Source organism: Panthera onca, chromosome F1, assembly GCF_046562875.1.
Source record: "Panthera onca isolate mPanOnc1 chromosome F1, mPanOnc1 haplotype 2, whole genome shotgun sequence".
Lineage (NCBI taxonomy): Eukaryota > Metazoa > Chordata > Mammalia > Carnivora > Felidae > Panthera > Panthera onca.
The window spans coordinates 18,444,876-18,464,280 of record NC_138355.1 but is presented as its reverse complement, the minus strand read 5'-3'; the positions used below and the strand labels follow the sequence as shown (position 1 = coordinate 18,464,280).

General features: G+C 44.4%; 2 protein-coding genes across 5 annotated transcripts in view; one reads left to right on the top strand and one right to left on the bottom strand.

The window, feature by feature from the left end:
* Positions 1 to 4,269, top strand: part of SLC9C2 (solute carrier family 9 member C2 (putative)) — an 86,837-nt gene extending 82,568 nt beyond the window's left edge. For 2 of the 4 annotated variants that reach the window (XM_060643543.3, XM_060643546.3), the window contains 2 exons: positions 1,388 to 1,479; positions 3,677 to 4,269. In XM_060643543.3, the coding sequence (XP_060499526.3) occupies positions 1,388 to 1,479; positions 3,677 to 3,712 (128 nt within the window). In that variant the 3' untranslated portion in view covers positions 3,713 to 4,269. Of the gene's footprint in view, positions 1 to 1,387; positions 3,163 to 3,676 lie in introns of those variants that run through there. The other 2 variants (XM_060643544.3, XM_060643542.3) reach the window with 2 other exon arrangements.
* A 3,306-nt stretch (positions 4,270 to 7,575) lies between these two features.
* PRDX6 (peroxiredoxin 6) lies at positions 7,576 to 19,305 on the bottom strand. The gene is made up of 5 exons (XM_060643548.3): positions 19,105 to 19,305; positions 14,838 to 14,994; positions 11,394 to 11,540; positions 10,014 to 10,160; positions 7,576 to 8,575 (listed from the first exon to the last, which is right to left on the bottom strand). Exons 1-5 carry the CDS (start codon positions 19,197 to 19,199, stop codon positions 8,447 to 8,449), a joined length of 675 nt encoding a protein of 224 aa, XP_060499531.1. The 5' UTR covers positions 19,200 to 19,305; the 3' UTR covers positions 7,576 to 8,446.
* Positions 19,306 to 19,405: the final 100 nt, after the last annotated feature.

The following is a 19,405-nucleotide window of genomic DNA, read 5'->3' as shown; positions in this document are numbered from 1 at the left end:
ATCTGCTAGCTTAGAGGTTATGCAGTTCTTCACGAATTGTTACTTCGGGGGGAGGGGCTTACATGATTTCAAACTGCGTGCAGAAAGTGAATTTTATTAATATTTTATACCTCATTTCTCATTTGCACGATTCTTGTAAGACGCAGCCCCATCGTGTGCTGGGCACTGTGCCAAGCGCTAGGTGGTGAGCAAGCCAAACCAGGTGTCTGCCCTTATGAGGAGGAGAGACAGACATTCAATAAGTGATTCCACTTCTGCCCTAGCAGCAAATTCAACCTCAGGCATTCTTGTAGCTTACTTTCTAGGCCCTGTTCTGGGTCACGTGCAGCACTTGATTTGGGGGAGTTCTCTGTGTTCCCAGCTCTCCTGTCCAAGCTGGCTTAACACTGAGATAGTCGTTACCCCTAGCCCTCACAGTGTCTTCAGTTTGCCTTTCACAGCACCCTTGGGGCACTGGGGTCTAGGGTTTGGAGCTCAGAGCCTAGCGTCAGCCCCCTTGGGGCACCCCGAGGGCTTTTGAGTCAGAGATCTTAGCACTGCCAGAAGCAGGGTACAGGTCCTCCTCTGTTCCTGGGCCTGTAGGCCTCTCTCTTTCTTCGGGCTCTCTGCAATCACTTTTAGACCGAGGGTAATATATCATGCTTTATTTCCCGATGAATTTGGAACGAGAATCATAAATGGTAGGTCAGTGCACTGGATTGGGCCCACATATATGTTTTCTTTTAAAAATTTAAAATAAGTTGCAGGGGTGCCTGGGTAGCTACGTCGGTTGGGCATCTGACTTCAGCTCGGGTCATGATCTCGTGGTACATGAGTTTGAGCCCCTCGCCGGGCTCTGTGCTGACAGCTTGGAGCCTGGAGCCTGCTTCTGGTTCTGTGTCTCCCACTCTCTCTGCCCCTGCCCCCCTCACACTCTGTCTCTCTCACTCTCAAAAATGAATAAATGTTAAAAAAAATTTTAAAAATTTAGAATAAGTTGCAAAAGATGAACATCGACAAATTTCACATAAAAAAAAATCCAGATTTTGAGCTTTTCCTGAAAAACTCAGAAAGTCTGCTAACGCTTGGGCCTCGTTCCTGTATGTAGCAACATTCAGAGCTGGTTGTGGGGGAAGCAGATAATGTGCAGTTTGCCACAGTCCACACCTCACCCTCTTGTCTTAGGTATGGCCTGCTTCCTCTTTTATGTGACCTCCCTGTTCTCATTTGAGTTTGTCGGCCCTTCCATTAGGTTCTGGGGACCCTAAGAGCAAACGGCCTTGAGGGAAGAAAGGGAAGAAAGTAAAGAGCTCATATGAAAGGGGGGGAAGGGAGACCTACTGAGAGAAAGCAAATTGACATTTCAGAATATTCTTCTGCTACCTTTACTCTTAAATTCCTAATTTAGTTTTTCTGTCTGATGCATGTATTTGGATTGGTTCAGTCAACACTGGTCTTCGAACAACCCACAGAGAATATAATTGGAAGAGAAAAAAGGAGGTAAGAAACTTGACACATGGATTAGATTTTGTCTTACTGTGAATATTAAGCCACATAGCTGGAATCAATTGTGAAGCCAAGTAGCAAAATGTAGGTGGTAAGAAAAGAGATTCATAGTGGCAGCTCATTAATTTAGAAAAATTGGGATAAAACTCATCTGGATTATTAAAAATATTTTTTGAATGTTTATTCATTTAAAAATTTTTTTTAAAATTTTTATATTTATTTATTTTTGAGAGAGAGGGAGAGACAGAACGTGAGCAGGGGAGGGGCAGAGAGAGAGGGAGACACAGAATCCGAAGCAGGATCCAGGCTCTGAGCTGTCAGCCCAGAGCCCGATGCGGGGCTCAAACCCATGAACCGCGAGATCACGACCTGAGCCAAAGTCGGACACTCAGCCGACTGAGCCACCCAGGCGCCCCTGAATGTTTATTCATTTTTGAGAGAGAGAGAGAGAGAGCGAGAGAGAGAGAGCGCAAGCGGGGGAGGGACAGAGAGTGAAGGAGACACAGAAACCGAAGCAGGCTCCAGGCTCCGAGCTGTCAGCACAGGGTTTGAACACACAAACTGTGAGATCATGACCTGAGCCAAAGTCGGGCACTTCACCGACTGAGCCACCCAGGTGTCCCTCACCTGAATTATTTAAAGATGAAAATGATAGAATGTTTCTGCAAGATGTGATTTTGCCCTGGGCTGCCCCCACCCTCTGGCTCAGTTTCCCCCCTGTGCACCTCCTTCCCAGTAGCTCAGTAGTAGGGATCTACGGGTTAAAGATGGGGAGGGTCATGCCATGCGCACAAACTAGATGTTAGCATCCACAGGCCTGTGCCTCTCCGTGTGGAGTGTGTATTCCCTGAGGATGTGGGTGCTGTGCCCGGGGGATGTGCAGCCACAGGCTGATCCAGGGCATCTTCCTAGAGTATCAGTTTTACTTGGTGCTCTTTTAAACAGAGGAAACTCATTTAACCATTAGATTCTTTAAAATGTTTTATATTAAAACACACATGGAGTAGGATGACAAATTTGCATGAATTTTTAAGATAAAATAGAAGACTTCAGGCCATTTTATTATGGAGGGTCACTTAGGTTTTGCCCTGACATCTTTTCCTACTCTCCTCAGCAATCAGGGCTAATTTGGAAAATTTTGAGAAGTCCATGTCTGGAATGGGAGGGGGGAGGGCTGGTCACATCAGGCCAGGACAGAGTGGAGGGAAGTCTGGGGAGTGGGGGACCTGTCTGTAGGCCTAGTTACTCAAGGAGTCGCTGTCAGGGCCCCTAACAGAGGTCGTTTGGGCCCAAGCCCCCTGCACAGTAGAGGAGAATGTTGTTCTGACAGGGCGACGGGGCACTAGGTGAATGCAGAGGTGGGCCAGGGAGCAGTAAATGGGGCCAAGGATGGGCTTCAGCGGCCTCCAGCACCCTCTCTCTCCCAGCTGCGAAGTCACCCCACGTAAATACGTTTTCCAAGGGAAAATGGTATGCTGTGTAAGCGCGGCTTCAAGAGAAGACCCTTGGGCCACCACATCTCCAACCAAGGAGTCCTCCTAAGACCCTTTTAACAGAAATTCGGGGCCTGCACTGTCATTTATGACCGTCAGAGTGGTGTGCAGAGTGTTTGTTGGGGGAAGGAAAGTTGCATTGACCGAATGTGTGATTAGTGGTTCCTTTAAAGAGAGCAACTCAGTTCTTTTTAGGCAGCCTTCCTAAATGGGAAAGGACCCTCTTTCACAAATGGGAAAGGACCCTGTTTCATAAATGGGAAACCTAATGGGGGGTCAAGTAATTGGCTTCATTGACTCCTCATTTTCACTGTTCTTTTCCAGGCCCCATTATTTTAAAAAGTTTCTCCTTGTGATTTAGGGACAAAGTTTCCGGTTACCTGGGAATCAGTCACAGAGTTACCCGGAATTCAACTCTCCTGACATTTCTCTTTTCCTGAAGTGCACCTTTGTTTGACTACTCTTAGTGAATTAATGTAGTATCTCTTTCCAAGATGATGCTTGATAGCACAGAGATGCATATGTATTTACTCGTAACTGATCTCTCAAAGCCCTTAATATGTAAGATCTTTTAGAGGGAACGTTCCAGATAATAAAATGTGAATTTTCAGTTAAGTTTTCTGATTGCATTTTGATAGTTCATGTTTTTTCCTGAAATGCTCATAGTCTAATATTTTGCTTTTGACTTTCCTTTATAGTTGGAAACTGGACCCTATTTTAAAAAGGAATACTAATGGTGCTAAGGTGATATGTGGAGTCAGGTAAAAGACTGAGCTAATATCCTGGCTCACGTGCTGAAGGATCACCTGGCAAGGAGGTTACTCAGAAGTTGCTGAAATGGCTAATAAATACTGCTGTATTTATTTCACAAGCAATTGAGCTGCTGGAAAAGCTCTAACTTTAAGCAGTTGCATTATACTTGAGATGTTCAAAATTCTTCAGGATGATAATATAATTCATGGCCTACCAAATGAAACCAAATAGAGCCATTTATGAGAGTTCAAGTAATCAGAAGCATTGTACACTTAATGTATTACTGACTGAAGCATACAACTTATATAATTTGATTTGCTGTTAATGACCCCCTAACATTTTCCAGTGAAAAGTTATTCCCTCCCTCCCCAATTTAGCATATGTTGAAAAATGGGACTATGTTCTCTAACCTTAGTTGCTGAAAGCAAAGTTTAGGAGAGGTTAATAGTCTTGCATTGCATAATACTCTTTGATATCACTTTTCAGTTTCTTTTTAAAAGTCAAATAAAGTTGAATGTTATGGTCTGATTGTTTATTATTTAGAATCCATTATGCCTTTTCATTTCAACAAGATTTCGAAAGGATATTTGATGCTCTACTCTAGGGAAAACCCTAAGAGAGGTAAGAATAAGAAGAAAACGTAAGACAAAAAGTCAGGCCTATTTATTAGAACCTTTTGGACACCTGCCATAACAGGACAGTATTTCAGCGTGGACTGAGGATCACCTGAGTGTCAGCAAATACTGGATGTGGCTGCACACGTAGGAACCCGGCCACCGTGACTGAACCACAGAGGCTTCATTTTTTCTCTTTTTGATTATAGTTGATGCACTATGGTTACATTAGTTTCAGGGGCACAACATGGACAAGTGTAGACGTCACGCCGTGCTCACCACAAGCATAGCTACCATCTGTCACCACACGATGCTACTCTAACGCCATGGATGATATTCCCTGTACCTTCCATCCCTGTGACTTACTCTAATTAAAGGCTTCATTTTTCTTATAGTAACAAAACATCTAGAAATAGGCAGAAAGGGATGGGTGCAGCTGGTTGAGGAAGTAAGTTATCACGGACTAGGCTGCAGCCTCCTCATCCTCGGCCTGTGCCTTATCCCCAGGGTGGCAAAGTGACATCTGTACCTCCAGGCATCCTATTTGCTTTCCAGGAGGGCAAGGAGCTTTCTCTTTGCGAGGTTTTGCCTTTGAGTCAGGAATGGACCTCATCCCAGGCCAGCACGGTCATGTGCCTAAACCTCTCACCTTAAGATGAATTTTTGGCTGGCATCTCACTCTGCCACCCTTAATAATGATCTGGGTGGTTTTAGTGAAAAGTAAGGGGTAAGTGGATACTGGGTTAAGGGCAGTACCTGCTGTGCTCTGCGCCAGTCACATGGCTTGTTACAAATGAACACCAGCTGGCCACCTGCAGAGTCAGTCCCTGGGGGTAGGCCCCGGGCTCTGCATTTTCACACTCCTGTGGGATTTAGTGCATTTGAAACTTGAGATACTTTGCTCTACAGTCTTGCTTAGAGGCTCATTAGCATATCTGATGCAACTAGGACATAATTCCTCCCACATACATCAGTTAGGATGCGTTTGGCCTAAACCCAACTCAAAAAGGCTTATGTCCTAAGGACATGTATTATTTTATGTAGTGTCAGTCAAGAGGTAAGATGGGTTCATGGTTGAGGGACTCAGCGAAGATGATGATCAGATTTTTTTTCTCTCCACTTTGCTGTTGACCAGCCTCATTCTGTGGTTCCCCGTGCACAGGTAGTCAGATGGCTGCTAGCAACAATCATGTTTTGTGTGAGACAAAAAGGAAAAAAAAAGGTCTCCAATTGCTGTCAGGATAGAATTCTTCTAGAAACTCCAATGATCCTGTTTGTGGCTCATTCTCAAGAATTGAATCACGTGCCCATTTCCGAACCAGTTACTGCCAAGAAAAGTGGTAATGACCTTTTGGCCAGTTAATACACCCTTTAAGCTAAAATTAAAGTTGTCAGGGGCGCCCGGGTGGCTCAGTTGGTTAAGTGTTCAACTTCAGCTCAGGTCATGATCTCAGTTTGTGGGTTTGAGCCCCGCATCGGGCTCTGTGCTGACAGCTCAGAGCCTGGAGCCTGTTTCGGATTCTGTGTCTCCCTCTCTCTGCTCCTCCCCCATTCATGCTCTCTCTCTGTGTCTCTCAAAAATAAAAAGTTAAAAAAAAATAAAATTAAAGTTGTAGTTCCTCAATTCGCATTGCCCCAAAGGGGTGGAGCCAAATGGGAGTAAACGACACAGCCATTCTGGCTCCCTGCCCCTTTGCTGAGTATCTCAACGCAGATCCCTACACTTAGGGTGGAGGTGAGAGGCGAGATCAGACTTGTGGCAAGACCACACAGGGGGCCACAGATTTACCACTGTGAGAATCTTAGAAGACTGAGAAGGCAGTCCCATGGACTTCTCACGCTTCTCTCATAATCACAATTGTCAAATGTGAATTCACTTTCAATTAATAAATCTTGAACACATAATGCAATTTATTCTGTTCTTCCATGAAAATTGAGAGCAGCAACTCTTGATGGGAACTCTATTCTCCATGCCCACTAGGGCACTGAAGATGTACTTAGGATCACTTCAACCCGGGAAATGCGTATTATGTCACATTTTACATCTGGAAAAGAATCTTTTCACAAAGTCTCATGGCTTCATGGTGACAGAGCCAGAAATCCATTTGGGGATACCTGGCTGCCTTTTCTTTGAACCTTTTCAGCGTCTTTGTATTGACATCATATATGTGGACAGAGTAGAGATGGCCAAAAAAACACCAGGGTTTGGGTGCCTGAGTGATGAGGGGAGCAATACATTTATTGGGGGAAGTTGATGAACTTGATTTTGAATTTGCAAATCCAATGGCACACGTTCCATCCGCCAATAAAGATCAACACTCAAGTGTTGAATAACTGAAAAATTAACGTTGGAGATTTAGATGCTGGATTGTCACCATGAAAGAAAGTTGAAGCCAGACTCCAAGAGACAAGGACAAGAGGCATCAAATAGCCAAGGGAAGAAAAGAGAGCAGCAAGGAACTGAATAGTTGGAAAGGTGACAGGAGACGGAAGATCCAAGGACTAGTTAGGAGATATCCTATAAGAGGACCAGGTATTGGTTCTTTAAGGGCAAAGTATATTGTGACTCGAAGAGGTAAGAGCAAGACACATTCCTCTTGGGTCTTTCAGACCAGGACTCCTCAGGATATTGGGTAACTTGAAATTTTCACTACCTTCCCAACCTTCTTGGTGTCACTCAAATTTTACATGTGGAAAATTCAAGGAAACTAAAGACTTAATGACTCATCTACCATATGGCACCAGGCATCATGTTTTACATTATTCTACTCAATAAAAAAATATGGAGGGCTACATGCAAGGGACTATACTAGGTATGGGACACTTCTTTCTAAACCCAGGACTTATCAGCACAGCCTAACAAAAGTCTGAGAGACCATCAGTTCACAGTAGTTAGTATTCTTTCCAGAAACGCACAGGTGTACTACTCTCCTCAAGATTCATATTCTTAAGCCTTGTAAATCCAATTAAAATAATATGTTAGGAGAGCTCTTTACAGCAGGGGGGTCACAAACCCAAGGACCCAGGGAAGTAACAGGAAGGAGCGAAGTGGGCCAAGAGATGTGGTGAAATCTCCTTGTTCGTCAGCTGCTCCTCCACTTTCGTCACATGAAATTTCACGTATCTGCCTTTGGAGAAAAGTACTGATGCCGATCCTAGCGAGCGAAGCTCTGCCCTTCGGGTCAGGAGTCTAAACTAGTACTTCAAAACGTGACAACAGAATTCTCTGATCCAGTTTTAACAAAGAATTTATTTGCTGATCCCCAAAAAGCAAAGCTCAGAAAACAGCCCCATCCCCTCACTGCAAGAATAGTTCTATAACAAAACATTTTCAATCATTTCCTCCTTTCTTCCCAAGTTGTGCTCTTGCTCGCGCCCATCAGTGTAGAGCAGACAGACATATGGAAATACTCTGCGTGAAAGGCACATGGCACTGTCGCATCGCTCACACCTCCTGGTCCACCTCCCTGGCAGGCAGGCAAGTGGAGCCTCTTCTATAGCCTCTCTTTTTTAATAGAAATTTCTCGAAAAATTTTCGTTATAGCAAAATATTTAAAGATTCCTCCCCCGCTCATCCCACTCCAGTTATCTACTGAAAAAGTATAGAATTGAAAAGTTTGTTGCCCCCGCTGCGATCAAAACCCTGAAGAGTGGAGAATTTCTGGATCTCTACAGGTTTTTGGGTTATATACTCATATCTACAGGGGAATTTGAACGTCAAGTACTGGATTTGATTGGAACAGCTGAAAACCTGACAGTCATTCTATGATGGAGCAGAACAGACTTTCTCCACCATCAACTGACACTACCTCATCGACCCCACATCCTGTAGACATCCAAGACTTGAATCTCACATACAGACTACATTTCAGAGACAGCAGAGAGTGCTACGGTGCAGGAACAGAACAGAATGCTGGTGAAGGCACAGAGGAAAGGATCCCAAGAAATTTTTAGTGCCATTTTGTTTAATAAGCCAGTAGTATAGCAACCTAAAGGCCTTGGCTGTGATCACACCAGGATGTTGTTATGGAACAGGTGCAGGAGAACATGACTGGCAGCCGGCATCCCCTGGCTCACTGTGCTAACCACCTCCTTGGGGGACTACGGCTGGGGCGTGTAACGGAGGTACTTCTTGCCAGACGGGAGCTCTTTGGTGAAGACTCCTTTAGGGAAAATTTTTTTGGCTTCATCTTCAGGGATGGTTGGAAGAACCATCACGCTATCGCCATCCTATTGAAAGACATTGAGAATAATGAAATTCACTCTTACAGTGAAGCCTGAAGGCCAAGAAGTAGCTTCAGAAAAGTAGCTACAGGTGCTCATGAGAATAACCCAGTATTGGCCACTCTCTCCCCTCTGAGGAATTTTGTTTTCACAGGATGATCTTCGACACTTTGCTGAGAGAACAATGTCCCCATCTTAACAAGAAATGGTCTTGTTTTAAACCCAGTGACGTCTTGGCACCACACTTTAAAATTTAAATTCTAAGTCCTTACCGCTGCCCGGTGTGAATGAATCGTGCCTCCTTGCCCCACCTCCTGCTCCTGCTCTTCCAGGCACGCTGGTTTTCCTCCCTCATAAACAAGCACGACTTGGTCCCTTGCTTTCTTCATGTCCTTCCCAAAGTTCCCTTCAGAGAAAGGCCTTCTTTGACAGCCAATTATAAAACCTACTCTCCCACCCCTATGCTCCCACTGTCTCCACCTCTGCTTGATTTTTCTCAGTCACACTTATTGCCACCTAAAACACGGTAAACTTGCGTACTGTTTGTCTCCGCCCACTGGCATGTAAGCTCTCTGAGGGCAGGGACTCCTATTTACATTAATATTTATATTGTTCGCCATTGCTGTAGCCCAGAGCCCACTGCCTGGGCTCAATAAACACATGTTCGATGGACAGATACAGACTTTAAATGATTTGCCTGTCAGGAAAAACAAATCAACACAACCTGGTATTCAGGTGAGCATATTTTAAAAAGGTAGCAATGTTAAGATGCCCTTGTGATATTATCCCTGTCTGAGAATTCTACATGGGGTTTGAAAGGCTAATTGAAGCTTAAGAGAAGTGAAATGCTCCAGACATTCATACACCAAATAGTTTTATAGCCATGACTCAAGTGGCCAATCTAAGTTTTGCTATAAATATTTTGCCAACATTTTGCTCGTTTTGGGAAGGGTTAAAGGTTTTTTAAAAAAAATTTATTTTATTAAGAAATCATTCTGGGTGGCTCAGTTGGTTAAGTGTCAGATTCTCGGTTTCAGCTCAGGTCATGACCGCACACTTCGTGAGTTTGAGGGCCGCCCCAGGCTCCATGCTAAGGGATTCTCTCTCTCTCTCTGCCTCTCCTCTCCCTTGCTCGTGCTCTTCCTCAAAATAAATAAATAAACTTAAAAAAGAAAAGGAATCATTCTGACCAATTAATTTGATCAAGTGATATGGAAGTTAGAAAGCAATACGGGGAGTTTGTATTTCATATAAAAATACAAAGAAGACCTTGACAATGGCCTCATAGTAAATCTGAAACTCAGCCATAAGGAAAAGTCCTGCCAGTGTGTGTGCGTGCCAGAAAAAGAGCCCCAAGTAAGAAAGACCCAGAAGATAGCCATTTAGAGACTGGCCCCTTAGGCCTTGAAGGTGAGCTGGGTATCTGCCCTTTTAAGGTCTTTACCTTCCAATCAACGGGGGTGGCAACCCTCTTTTCCGCTGTCAGCTGGAGAGAGGTAATTACCCTGAGAATCTCATCAAAGTTCCTGCCAGTGGTTGCTGGGTAGAGGATAGACAGCTTCAGCTTCTTATCAGGACCAAAGATAAATACCTGCAAAGCACACAGATGCATAAATAGGAATAATTCTTTTAAGTGTTTTTGATATCAAAGCCTCTTTGAAAGCTCTTTAGTTATTAGAAATGTTCAAGGGTGTAGAAAAAACCAAAACCCAAAACCCTGCCCCCACCCCTGCCCTCAGCAAACATCTAGAAGGATACATCAAACTGTTAATCTGGGTGGCTTCAGTGTAGATAATTTTCTTCTCCAGGTTCTTTTTCTTTTCTTTTCTTTTTTTTTTAACGTTGATTTATTTTTGAAGGAGAGAGAGACAGAGTGTGAGTGGGGGAGGGGCAGAGAGAGGGAGACACAGAATCTAAAGCAGGCTCCAGGCTCTGAGCTGTCAGCACAGGGCCTGATGCAGGGCTTGAACTCACAAACTGCGAGATACGACCTGAGCTGAAGTTGGAGGCTTAACCAACTGAGCTACTCAGGCGCCCCTCCATGTTATTTTTCTAAACTTAGAAGGGAATTCTATTTGGTTCTGGGTGTCTCAATAAGAAAACCTGATATGCAAATTGAATCCAGGAAAGGCCTCAGGAAGGTACTATGTTAACTAGGGATGATTACCTTAAAAATATACTAATGGGGGTAGGGGACACCTGGATGGCTCAGTCGGTTAAGTGTCTGACTTTGGCTCAGGTTATGATCTCACAGTTCCCGAGTTCAAGCCCTGTGTCGGGTTCTGTGATGACAGTTCAGAGCCTGGAGCCTGCTTCATATTCTGTCTCCCTCTCTCTCTGCCCCTCCCCCGCTCGCACTCTGTCTCTCTCTCAAAAAATGAATAAACATTAAAAACCTTTAAAAAAATATACTGATGGGAGTTGATACCGGTCTTCAAATAGTTGTATAGTTTTGCAGATGACGGATTAAGTCTGTTCTCTAGTAGGTAAGGACAAACAGCAATTCCCAGCCACAGTTGCCTTATGAAGAAGGGTATTATGGCCCACCACTTTAAAAGAGAGGGCTGTTAGGAGAGCTGGGGAAAAGATTCCTCAATTCTAGATGATATCTTATGATCAACTACTTATTTTATGTACATTTCCAAAAGTTATCAAATTTAGCTGAAAATTTTACTTTGCTTCAGCAGTACGGATGGTCAGTGAGATTGCCCCTAATTATCTCATAACTGGAGATATTCCCCTATTCCTCGAGTCGGTGTAAGCACTCAGCTGTACATGGAGCCTGGCCAGTCATGAGGACAACTAATGGATTTCTACAACTCACCACACGAGCTGTCACAGGCATGCCCTTTTCGTCCTTCTCTGCTGGGTCCAGCATGCCTAACAGGATGGCAAGGTCCCGATTCTTATCATCAATGATGGGGAAAGGTAATTTTTCTGTGGGCTCCTGACCATTGTAAGCATTGATATCCTGAAATGCAGGTGAAAGGGGAAAAAAAAATCTAAACCAGGCACATTCTCTGAATTCAATCAATGAACATCTTGCGAGATAGGGAAGAGGAACACAATCATAATTTTCTCTAAGCGATTTTAGTAAAAAAAAAAAAAAAAAAAATGAATGAATGAACACTCCTCATCCCAATCACTCACTGACAGAAATAACAGTACAGTACAGTACTTAGGTTATCACCACAGACCCTTTTCATGCCCAGGTCTCTTAAAATTTGGCATGATTTTACTGCCCACGGAAAGCAGAAAGAAATGCTTTAAAAGTTGAATGCTGCAGAGTTAGATCCCAAACTAAGGTACCTCTGAGTACCCAATAAGTAAATACCATCAGAAATAATGTGTTCATTAAGTCCATCACATCTAAAAGTAATGCCACATGCAAAGATAATTCTACAGATCTAGTCCCTGCCCGCTAAGAACCCCGACCCAGACATTAAGCTACTATACAGCAGATATTAAGAAATGAAAAAAAACCCCATAAAATTTGAAGCAAATCCAAGAATGGAGAGTTGAATATATACTTTAAGGACAAGTCCAAGGTAAATTTACACTAGGGTGAAATCCACATAGGAAACAAAGCATTTCAGGTCTGAACTGAAAGACAATAATGTACTTTCCTCCTCATTCTACTCTCTTCCCCTACTAAACTTCACTCATTCACTCATTCATTCCTACTTTTCCTATCCCTAGAAGCCTTTGAAAAAGAAAATCTAGCTCCCATATTTGATCAAGTAATGATATAGCACTTCCCGTGGGGTAAGCACGAGGGCAAGTGCATGTGGATGAGTGAGGCGTGGCACGTGCCTTCAAAGAAACTTCTACTTTGGTTAAGATGATTCCCATGTGAAGTAGCAGCAAATGCAAGACTCTAATATTTACATGGCAGATTGTAAATGCTGAAGTATACTAATGTCCCCACTGACAGATAGGTCTCCTGAGTTAGGAAAGACTTCAGGAGAGATTCTACCTGGGGCCTTGAAGGATGGATGAGATTTTTCACAGGGAAGAGGAGCAGTATTAATGAAACATGCAGGCAGGTCTGAGCATAAATAACTGAGAAGAGAGTGAGTAACTTAGCTGGGTAGAGCTTTAGGAAGCAGTGGGAGAGAGGATTTAAGGTTGGAATAAGGTCTGTTTATTATGTGGAGCCTTAAAAGTAACATAGGGGTTGAGGTCATGGCGGATATAGAGCCTCTGTCAATTTCTCAGCAGAGATGCGACAGGACAGAAGTGGTACAGGTGAACTTTGAAACGGGTAACAACACATTTTGACGTGTTCCTTAATTTTGTTATCTTAACTTCCTTTCTGTTGTCACTGGCCCCCCATCAGCTCATCACAACTAAATAATAATCAAAAGGCTTTGTGCTAGAGGCGTCCTGAAGTTTCCTATGTAACCAGTTGAGTGCCAAAGTTTGGCCACTGCTTCTGATAGGTGGGACTTGTTTCCTGTTCAGTGCTCTCACAATTCTGAAAATTCAAGGCAGAGGCTCACAGGCTAAAATGAGTCTGGGCATGCTGCTACTTTAAAAGGTGTTTTACAAGAGGCAATCAACTCTTCCTTTGGTGGTTTCTAGTTTCAATGGCTGCTGTACGGTAATAAACGGTCAACACTGCCACTTCCCTGATGGGCATTACGTTATATCCACGAACACCAAAGAACCACATGCTTTGGCTTTATTCTAGCCTAAATCAGATGAATTCCTACTCTCTATCATGTAGTATCAATGACAGCATTGGTTTGAGGTTCCAATTGCACTGCCATCCTTTCCTAGCCGGCCAACCCTGAGCAAGTCCCTCCAACTCTGTGGGAGGAAAAGTATTCTCACTGGCAAACATGAGAGCATAGTGCAGAAATGCACTTACCAGTCGCAGCCAAATGTAAGGGATGAAAAAAATGCCACCGTAAGCAAGAGAAATCCCCTTCTCTTTTCTCCTGTATATGATGCTTCTAATCTCGGGCACTTAAAATTAACTAGCAGGAAATGGCCAAGGACTGCAGCCCCAGGTGGCCAGCTCACAAGTCAGTACCACATCTTTTATTCAGTTGCATGACAAGTGCTTGACAGAGTGCCTAGTACATTGTAAGCATCCTTCAGAGCTTACCTATCATCACTTTTTAGTGGCACATCGTCGCAAAGTCATCAAAATGTCCTCAAGTTTAGACCACCACGTTTGTTGTCCAAGTAAATCGTTTGTTGAAAGTAGACAATTCCTTCCGTTTGTGCATTCAACACACAGAGACTGACTGCCTAGGATACACTGAGTGCCAAACACTGTTTGGCAGAGCACAAAATAGGAGTCTGCCTTGCTGAGCCTGATGGGTGTGGACAAATGAACAAATGAAACTAGCAACGTGCAGAACATTTTATTTTAGATGGTGACAATGCTAAAGAAAAAATCACAGGGGGATAAGGAACGTGGAGGGGAGTTATAATTTTAGATAAGGAGGCCATGGAAGAAGGCCTTGATGAGGTAGCATTTGAGTCAAGACTTGAAAGCAGGAAGGGCACAAGCCACAAAGCTACCTGAGGAAAGTCTTCCAAATAGTATTTTGCATCATTTTAAAGGCAGAGCAGACAAGTTTACTGATGAACCAGACGTGGATATGGAAAAACCAGAGGAATTCAGGATGATGCCTAGATTTTGGCCAACTATGAAAACGCAGTGTCCATTAGCTAAGATGAGTAAGATCTCGGATTAAGAAAAGGAAGCCAGTGTCAGACATACTAGGTGTGAGATGACAGGACATCCCAGGGGAGATGGGAGTTGACGGTGGTCGTAGCAGGCTGGGAACCAGCAGTGTCTGGCCTAGAGATGGAAATTCGGGAATCACAGCATTTAGATGTGAGTGGATGAGCTCACCACGGGGAAGGGTATAGATAAAAAGAGACGGTGTCCAATAAATGAATTCAGGGCAACTTTAGCATAACTAGGAGTTGGGGTTGAGGAAGCTCACTCTGACCATAAACAGGAATAGCTCAAGATGTGGTGTCTGGAAGCCATGAGAGGAAAATGTTCCAGGATATACAACGACCAGTGGGTTGAAGGCTGCTAGTGGGCCGAGAAAGACGAGGGCTAAAAACCGAGCATTGCATTTAGCAAGGTAGAGATCACTGTGCAGTTTAAGTCAGATTTTCAAATAATAGGTGAAGTCTGAACTTGAAGTTACTTGTACCTTTACCTCAAAAAACCCAAGCTACTCTACATAATTTATACCTTGATTTATAACCTCAAAGCACATGCCAATTGGTACTATACCTTGCTCCAGGCAAGATGGTCTTCAACACTATCCACTGAGAGGGCAATCATTTTCACGTTCTTCTTGGCAAATTCGGGTGCCAGCTTTGCGGCTCTGCCAAGCTCCGTGGTACACACGGGGGTGAAATCCCGAGGGTGCGAGAAGAGAATGCCCCATCTGAGATGAAGGAAAAGGAAGCCACAGCTTATTGGAGGGATTATCACCGTCATGTAGAATGAGAAATCACAAATCCTATGTCAAAAATGACTTCCTTTTTAAATAAGTGCTTATGAGGACAATTACTTTTAAATTTTTGTCGAGGAATGCTTTTTGATCTTCTGACTTCCAGAAAAGCCTATGTTGAAAGCCCGATTCAACCAAACATATGAAATTCCACATGATAAATGTCTTAGGAGACTGTAATTTAAGGGTGTTGCCTCCTTAAATAACTACAGGGCCACCCTGACTCTTTTTCAGCTCATAAAATCTGTGCTACTCAAACCAACAAGCTTACTGAAATACCTTTTCCCCCCTTCTTACCCACTTCTACTTTTTTTCTAGGCTATAATAATGGATGTCCCAATATGCCCCAATCCAACCAAATGCCTGACTGCAATAATAAACAGGTTACATAATCTCAAATAAATAGGCTTCTATCCTCTATTTATATGTAAAATTAAAGCTGACACTTGGCTTCTTTGTAGTGAGTGGATATAAAAACTTTTGTAAAGCTACCAAGCCTGCCAAGCAGGACACCCAATCTCTGCACCCTGACGAAGCTACCGCACTTTTGAGTTTTACCTGTCTCTTCCTTTGCAGTTTCTTTTCCTTTTTGCTTTAGTCCAAGTAGGCAAGAAAACTGGCTGCCTACAACACAGATTTTGACAACTACAGATTCTTAGGTAAACATGAATATCTAAATCATCATTACCTAGGATGAAACTTTATATAGATTTTTAACCATATTTCCAGCTAAAAGTCACCAAGAACTTTTGGAATACCATTTCCTTCTCCTTGGCAACAGAACTACTCTTCTGACTGAAAAGGAAAATTTAACACCGGGTTCTCCACACCCCGCTGGACTTGTGTTAAACCAGGATCCTAAACTACTAAATAACTCAACTCAGTCTAGATGCCAAGCTTGACCTCTCAAAATCTGCCAAGTTTCCTGAGGCACAAAGAACAAAGCAGAGACAAGGGTACCTCCCTCCCACCTACATCTGCCACTCAACTCCCAAGGCTTCAGGAAAGGAAAAGCCTTCCTACAATGAGGATAGAGGGCCCTATGGCAAGACTGGGAAGAGAGAGGTAATATTTTGAAGATTCTGGAGGTTTGTGGTATGTTTACTTTTTTATAAAGGACAGTAAGAAGGCTATACATCTTGTGATATAAATAATCTAGGTATGGGTAAAAAATCTAGGCCTTTGATTCTATGGTAAAGGATCTGCTTAAGGGTCAGATGAGACTTACGAGAAAGTTTCCAAGAGTTGAGAGAAAAACAGGGCATTTCTTCCTGAGTTGTTAAAGGGTTGATGAATTAGAAGCGTCAGACACACTCTTTCCATTGTGCATCGAAAAGGTTTTGCTGAATTATGCTAAGGAACTCAGTTTAAGCCACTTCACATCCTGTCCCCCTCAGAGGCCAAACTCCAGTGTGCCACATGGCTAGGAAGAGGGTAAGTCTGAGGATGTCTTACTATGGTCTGCATTCCCCTCTAAGTCTCCCTAACTGTGTGTGCTCTTAAGAGGAGTTCAATTACATTATCCCATTTCCTTCCTTCCTCATTTTCAAAAGACAAAAGGTTTCCTCCTTTAAGGGAAGGGTCCTCACTCACTAACCCCCAGAAAACCCCAGGAAAACAAGTTTTGTTTGGTGAAGATGTACTGTAAAGAAGCTGCTTCTACCATATACACAAAGAAACAGAGCTAAAGCTCATTAAACTCACCAAATGAAGCACCCAAACCCCTTAGTTGTTTCCAGTTGTCAGGGGTAGGGCAGATACCTGTAATGTTTGAAATTATTATTTTTTTTCTTCTCCAAAAAACACCTAGATCAAAAGCTGACCTCTGAATTGAGATCACACACAGAACGGAGTCCCTGGGGAAATTGCATTAGGCAAAACCATGTATTATAATTATAAAAAGAGCTCAAACTTCTTTTCAAGGTAGGGAGGGAACACAATCCCAGGCGTGACCTGAGGCAGACTTGTTATATTTTTGTTTGTAGATGCAGATATTTTTCTCATCTTCCTACTGGTGGCTCCCTGAGAAGGCACCACTTTTAATAAAATCAGGATAGACCCAGGGGCAAATAAACAACAGCAAGAAACCCAAAAAAGTAGGGTTAGCTTAAATAGTGACGGCATTTATAATTATTGCTATAATAAATGTTTTATGTCAATATTTATCTTTATACAATCAGAGTTCTGATAAGATTTTGTTCTATGGGGATGAGGACTGTAGATAGGAATGGAAAGGAACATACTCTAAAAATCCCATGGACTTTAGGAGAAATACTAATACGAGATTGGACACAGTCTGTATATCTCTCCCTGCCTTTAAGGTCTGAATGTTCCATTTTTCATCTTTTTTCTAGCCTAGTCCTCTCTTTCACAAAGCTTAGCTTTTCCCTTAAATTGGCAGCTGGAAAATAGACTTAAGAGAGTGTAAAGGGCTGTGGAGGCCTAAGTGGCTAAGAACCCCTCCCAGGTTCTCTGCATAGCCCTGTCCAGTCATTGATGAATGTCATAAACTTCCCTCTCTCTGTCTATACACATATATATCTGGACACTGTAAATAAAATAAGGACACAAATCATGGAGGATTTGTTAAGCCTCAGAACACCACAGTGCAGAAAATATGAACAAAAAGCCAGGAGCAGAGTCATAAATGCAGAGAACTGGTGGCTGCCAGAGGGGGTGGGGGGGATGAGTGAAATAGATCAAGGGGATTAAGAGGTACAAACTGCAGTTATAAAATAAATTAGTCATGGGGATAAAAAGCACAGCATGGGAAACACTCAATAATATTATAATGCATGGTGACAGACGGTGACTACTTACTGTGATGGGCACTGAGTAATGTATAGAATTGTGTAATCACTATATTGTACACCTGAAACTAATATAACACTGTGTGTCAACTATACTTCAATAATTAAAAAAAAAAAAAAAAAGGGAAAACCAGTGTGGTGGGACCACTGGAACTCCAGAGCCATAATATAATGACACATATCTGGGAGGTTTCAGATTAAAACCAAGCAACTTAAAAGCTTGCTGATTCAGGGGCTGTAAAACGTAAAACCTGGGCAACACCAATTTACTCCCAGTCATAATGGTCTGACTGCCAGGCCAGATCTGGCTATCGCCGGCAAGGCCACGTGCTGGAAGCAAAGCAGTGGGGGGAGGAAGCAGTGAGGGGCACACGACTGGGAAACAAAAGGGTCTCAAAAGCGGGGAGGTCCAGGCGTCCAGGAGCCTGCAGTGGCCTACCGCGGCAAGAACAGGCCATTGCAACTGAGCAACCTCAGAAAGCCCTTCACTTCAAGTGTTGCAAGTTCTGGAATGAAGGACACACCTACATACAGAATGTTCTTGGTTCCTCCCAAAGCTGTTATCAAATCATATCCCAGCCACAGGAGGAGGCTCTGGACAAAAAGTCTTTCAGCCACTTATTTGGCAGCTGGTGGTTTAAATTTTTACATTTTGTGTCGAGAAGCCTGCAAATACCACTGCAGCAAGCAAGTCCTCGGCGCGCTGGGCCGTCCCGAACCTTCCGCCCACAGCAGTGTCCTCAGACTCTGGCCTTAGACACTCACCTTCCCCCAGGGAGCAAATTCCAGCACCGAGGGAGGGAGTGCGACCCTGGGCACAAGTCCCGGGAAGTGACCCCTGATGCAGCCCGGCCCTCGCCCCAGCCGCCTCAACTCGGCCACGCTCCTTGCACCCCTTACCAAACCGAGTGATACAGGCAACAAACCCTCCGCATCGGCCTCGGGTGCCCGTACCTTCTGGAACCCAATTTCGTTCCCCTCCCCCTTTCCCGCCGCGCAGCCGGCTCAGCCACATGGGGGCCGCCGGCGGAATGGGGTCGAGGGGCCGGCCCCCAGCAGCGCTCGGCCGACGCGGGGCAGGAGCCACTCGGCCAGAGGCACGTGCAGGAACCGGTGCGGGGAGGAGGCGGGCGGCGAGCAGGGGGCTGAGCTGGGAGGACGGAAGGTAGAAGAAATAGGGAAGGCACCTCCGAGGCCGGGCGTAACCCGAGGACGCTACGAGGTGGCCACTTACGAGTCTCCCAGATAGTCGTGGAAACGGATACGGCCGATGGTAGTATTGGCCTCGAAGTTGGGAGCCTCGTCCCCAAGAAGGAGACCTCCAGGCATGGCGGCAGCAGTGACGCGGGAAGACGAGGACGCGCAGCAGCGGCAGTCACCAGCTTGCCGGCTCCGGCGGTGTGGGTGCCGGCCGCAGAGTAAGTGGGGCCGCGAGGGGCGGGAAGCGAGCGGCGTGGGCGGGGCCAGAGGCGGAGTCTGAGCGGGGCGGGGCCGTGGCACGGCGAGGGGCGGGGCGGAACCGGGCCGCCGGCCGA

What these genes read in the sequence shown, in the direction of transcription:
- PRDX6 (XM_060643548.3), bottom strand. Translation starts at nt 19,199, where the DNA reads ATGCCTGGAGGTCTCCTTCTTGGGGACGAGGCTCCCAACTTCGAGGCC. An exon ending in CACGACTATCTGGGAGACTC is followed by an intron (nt 14,995 to 19,104) that starts GTAAGTGGCCAC and finishes CCTTCATCTCAG; the next exon opens with ATGGGGCATTCTCTTCTCGC. An exon ending in CCACCCCCGTTGATTGGAAG is followed by an intron (nt 8,576 to 10,013) that starts GTAAAGACCTTA and finishes GTCTTTCAATAG; the next exon opens with GATGGCGATAGCGTGATGGT.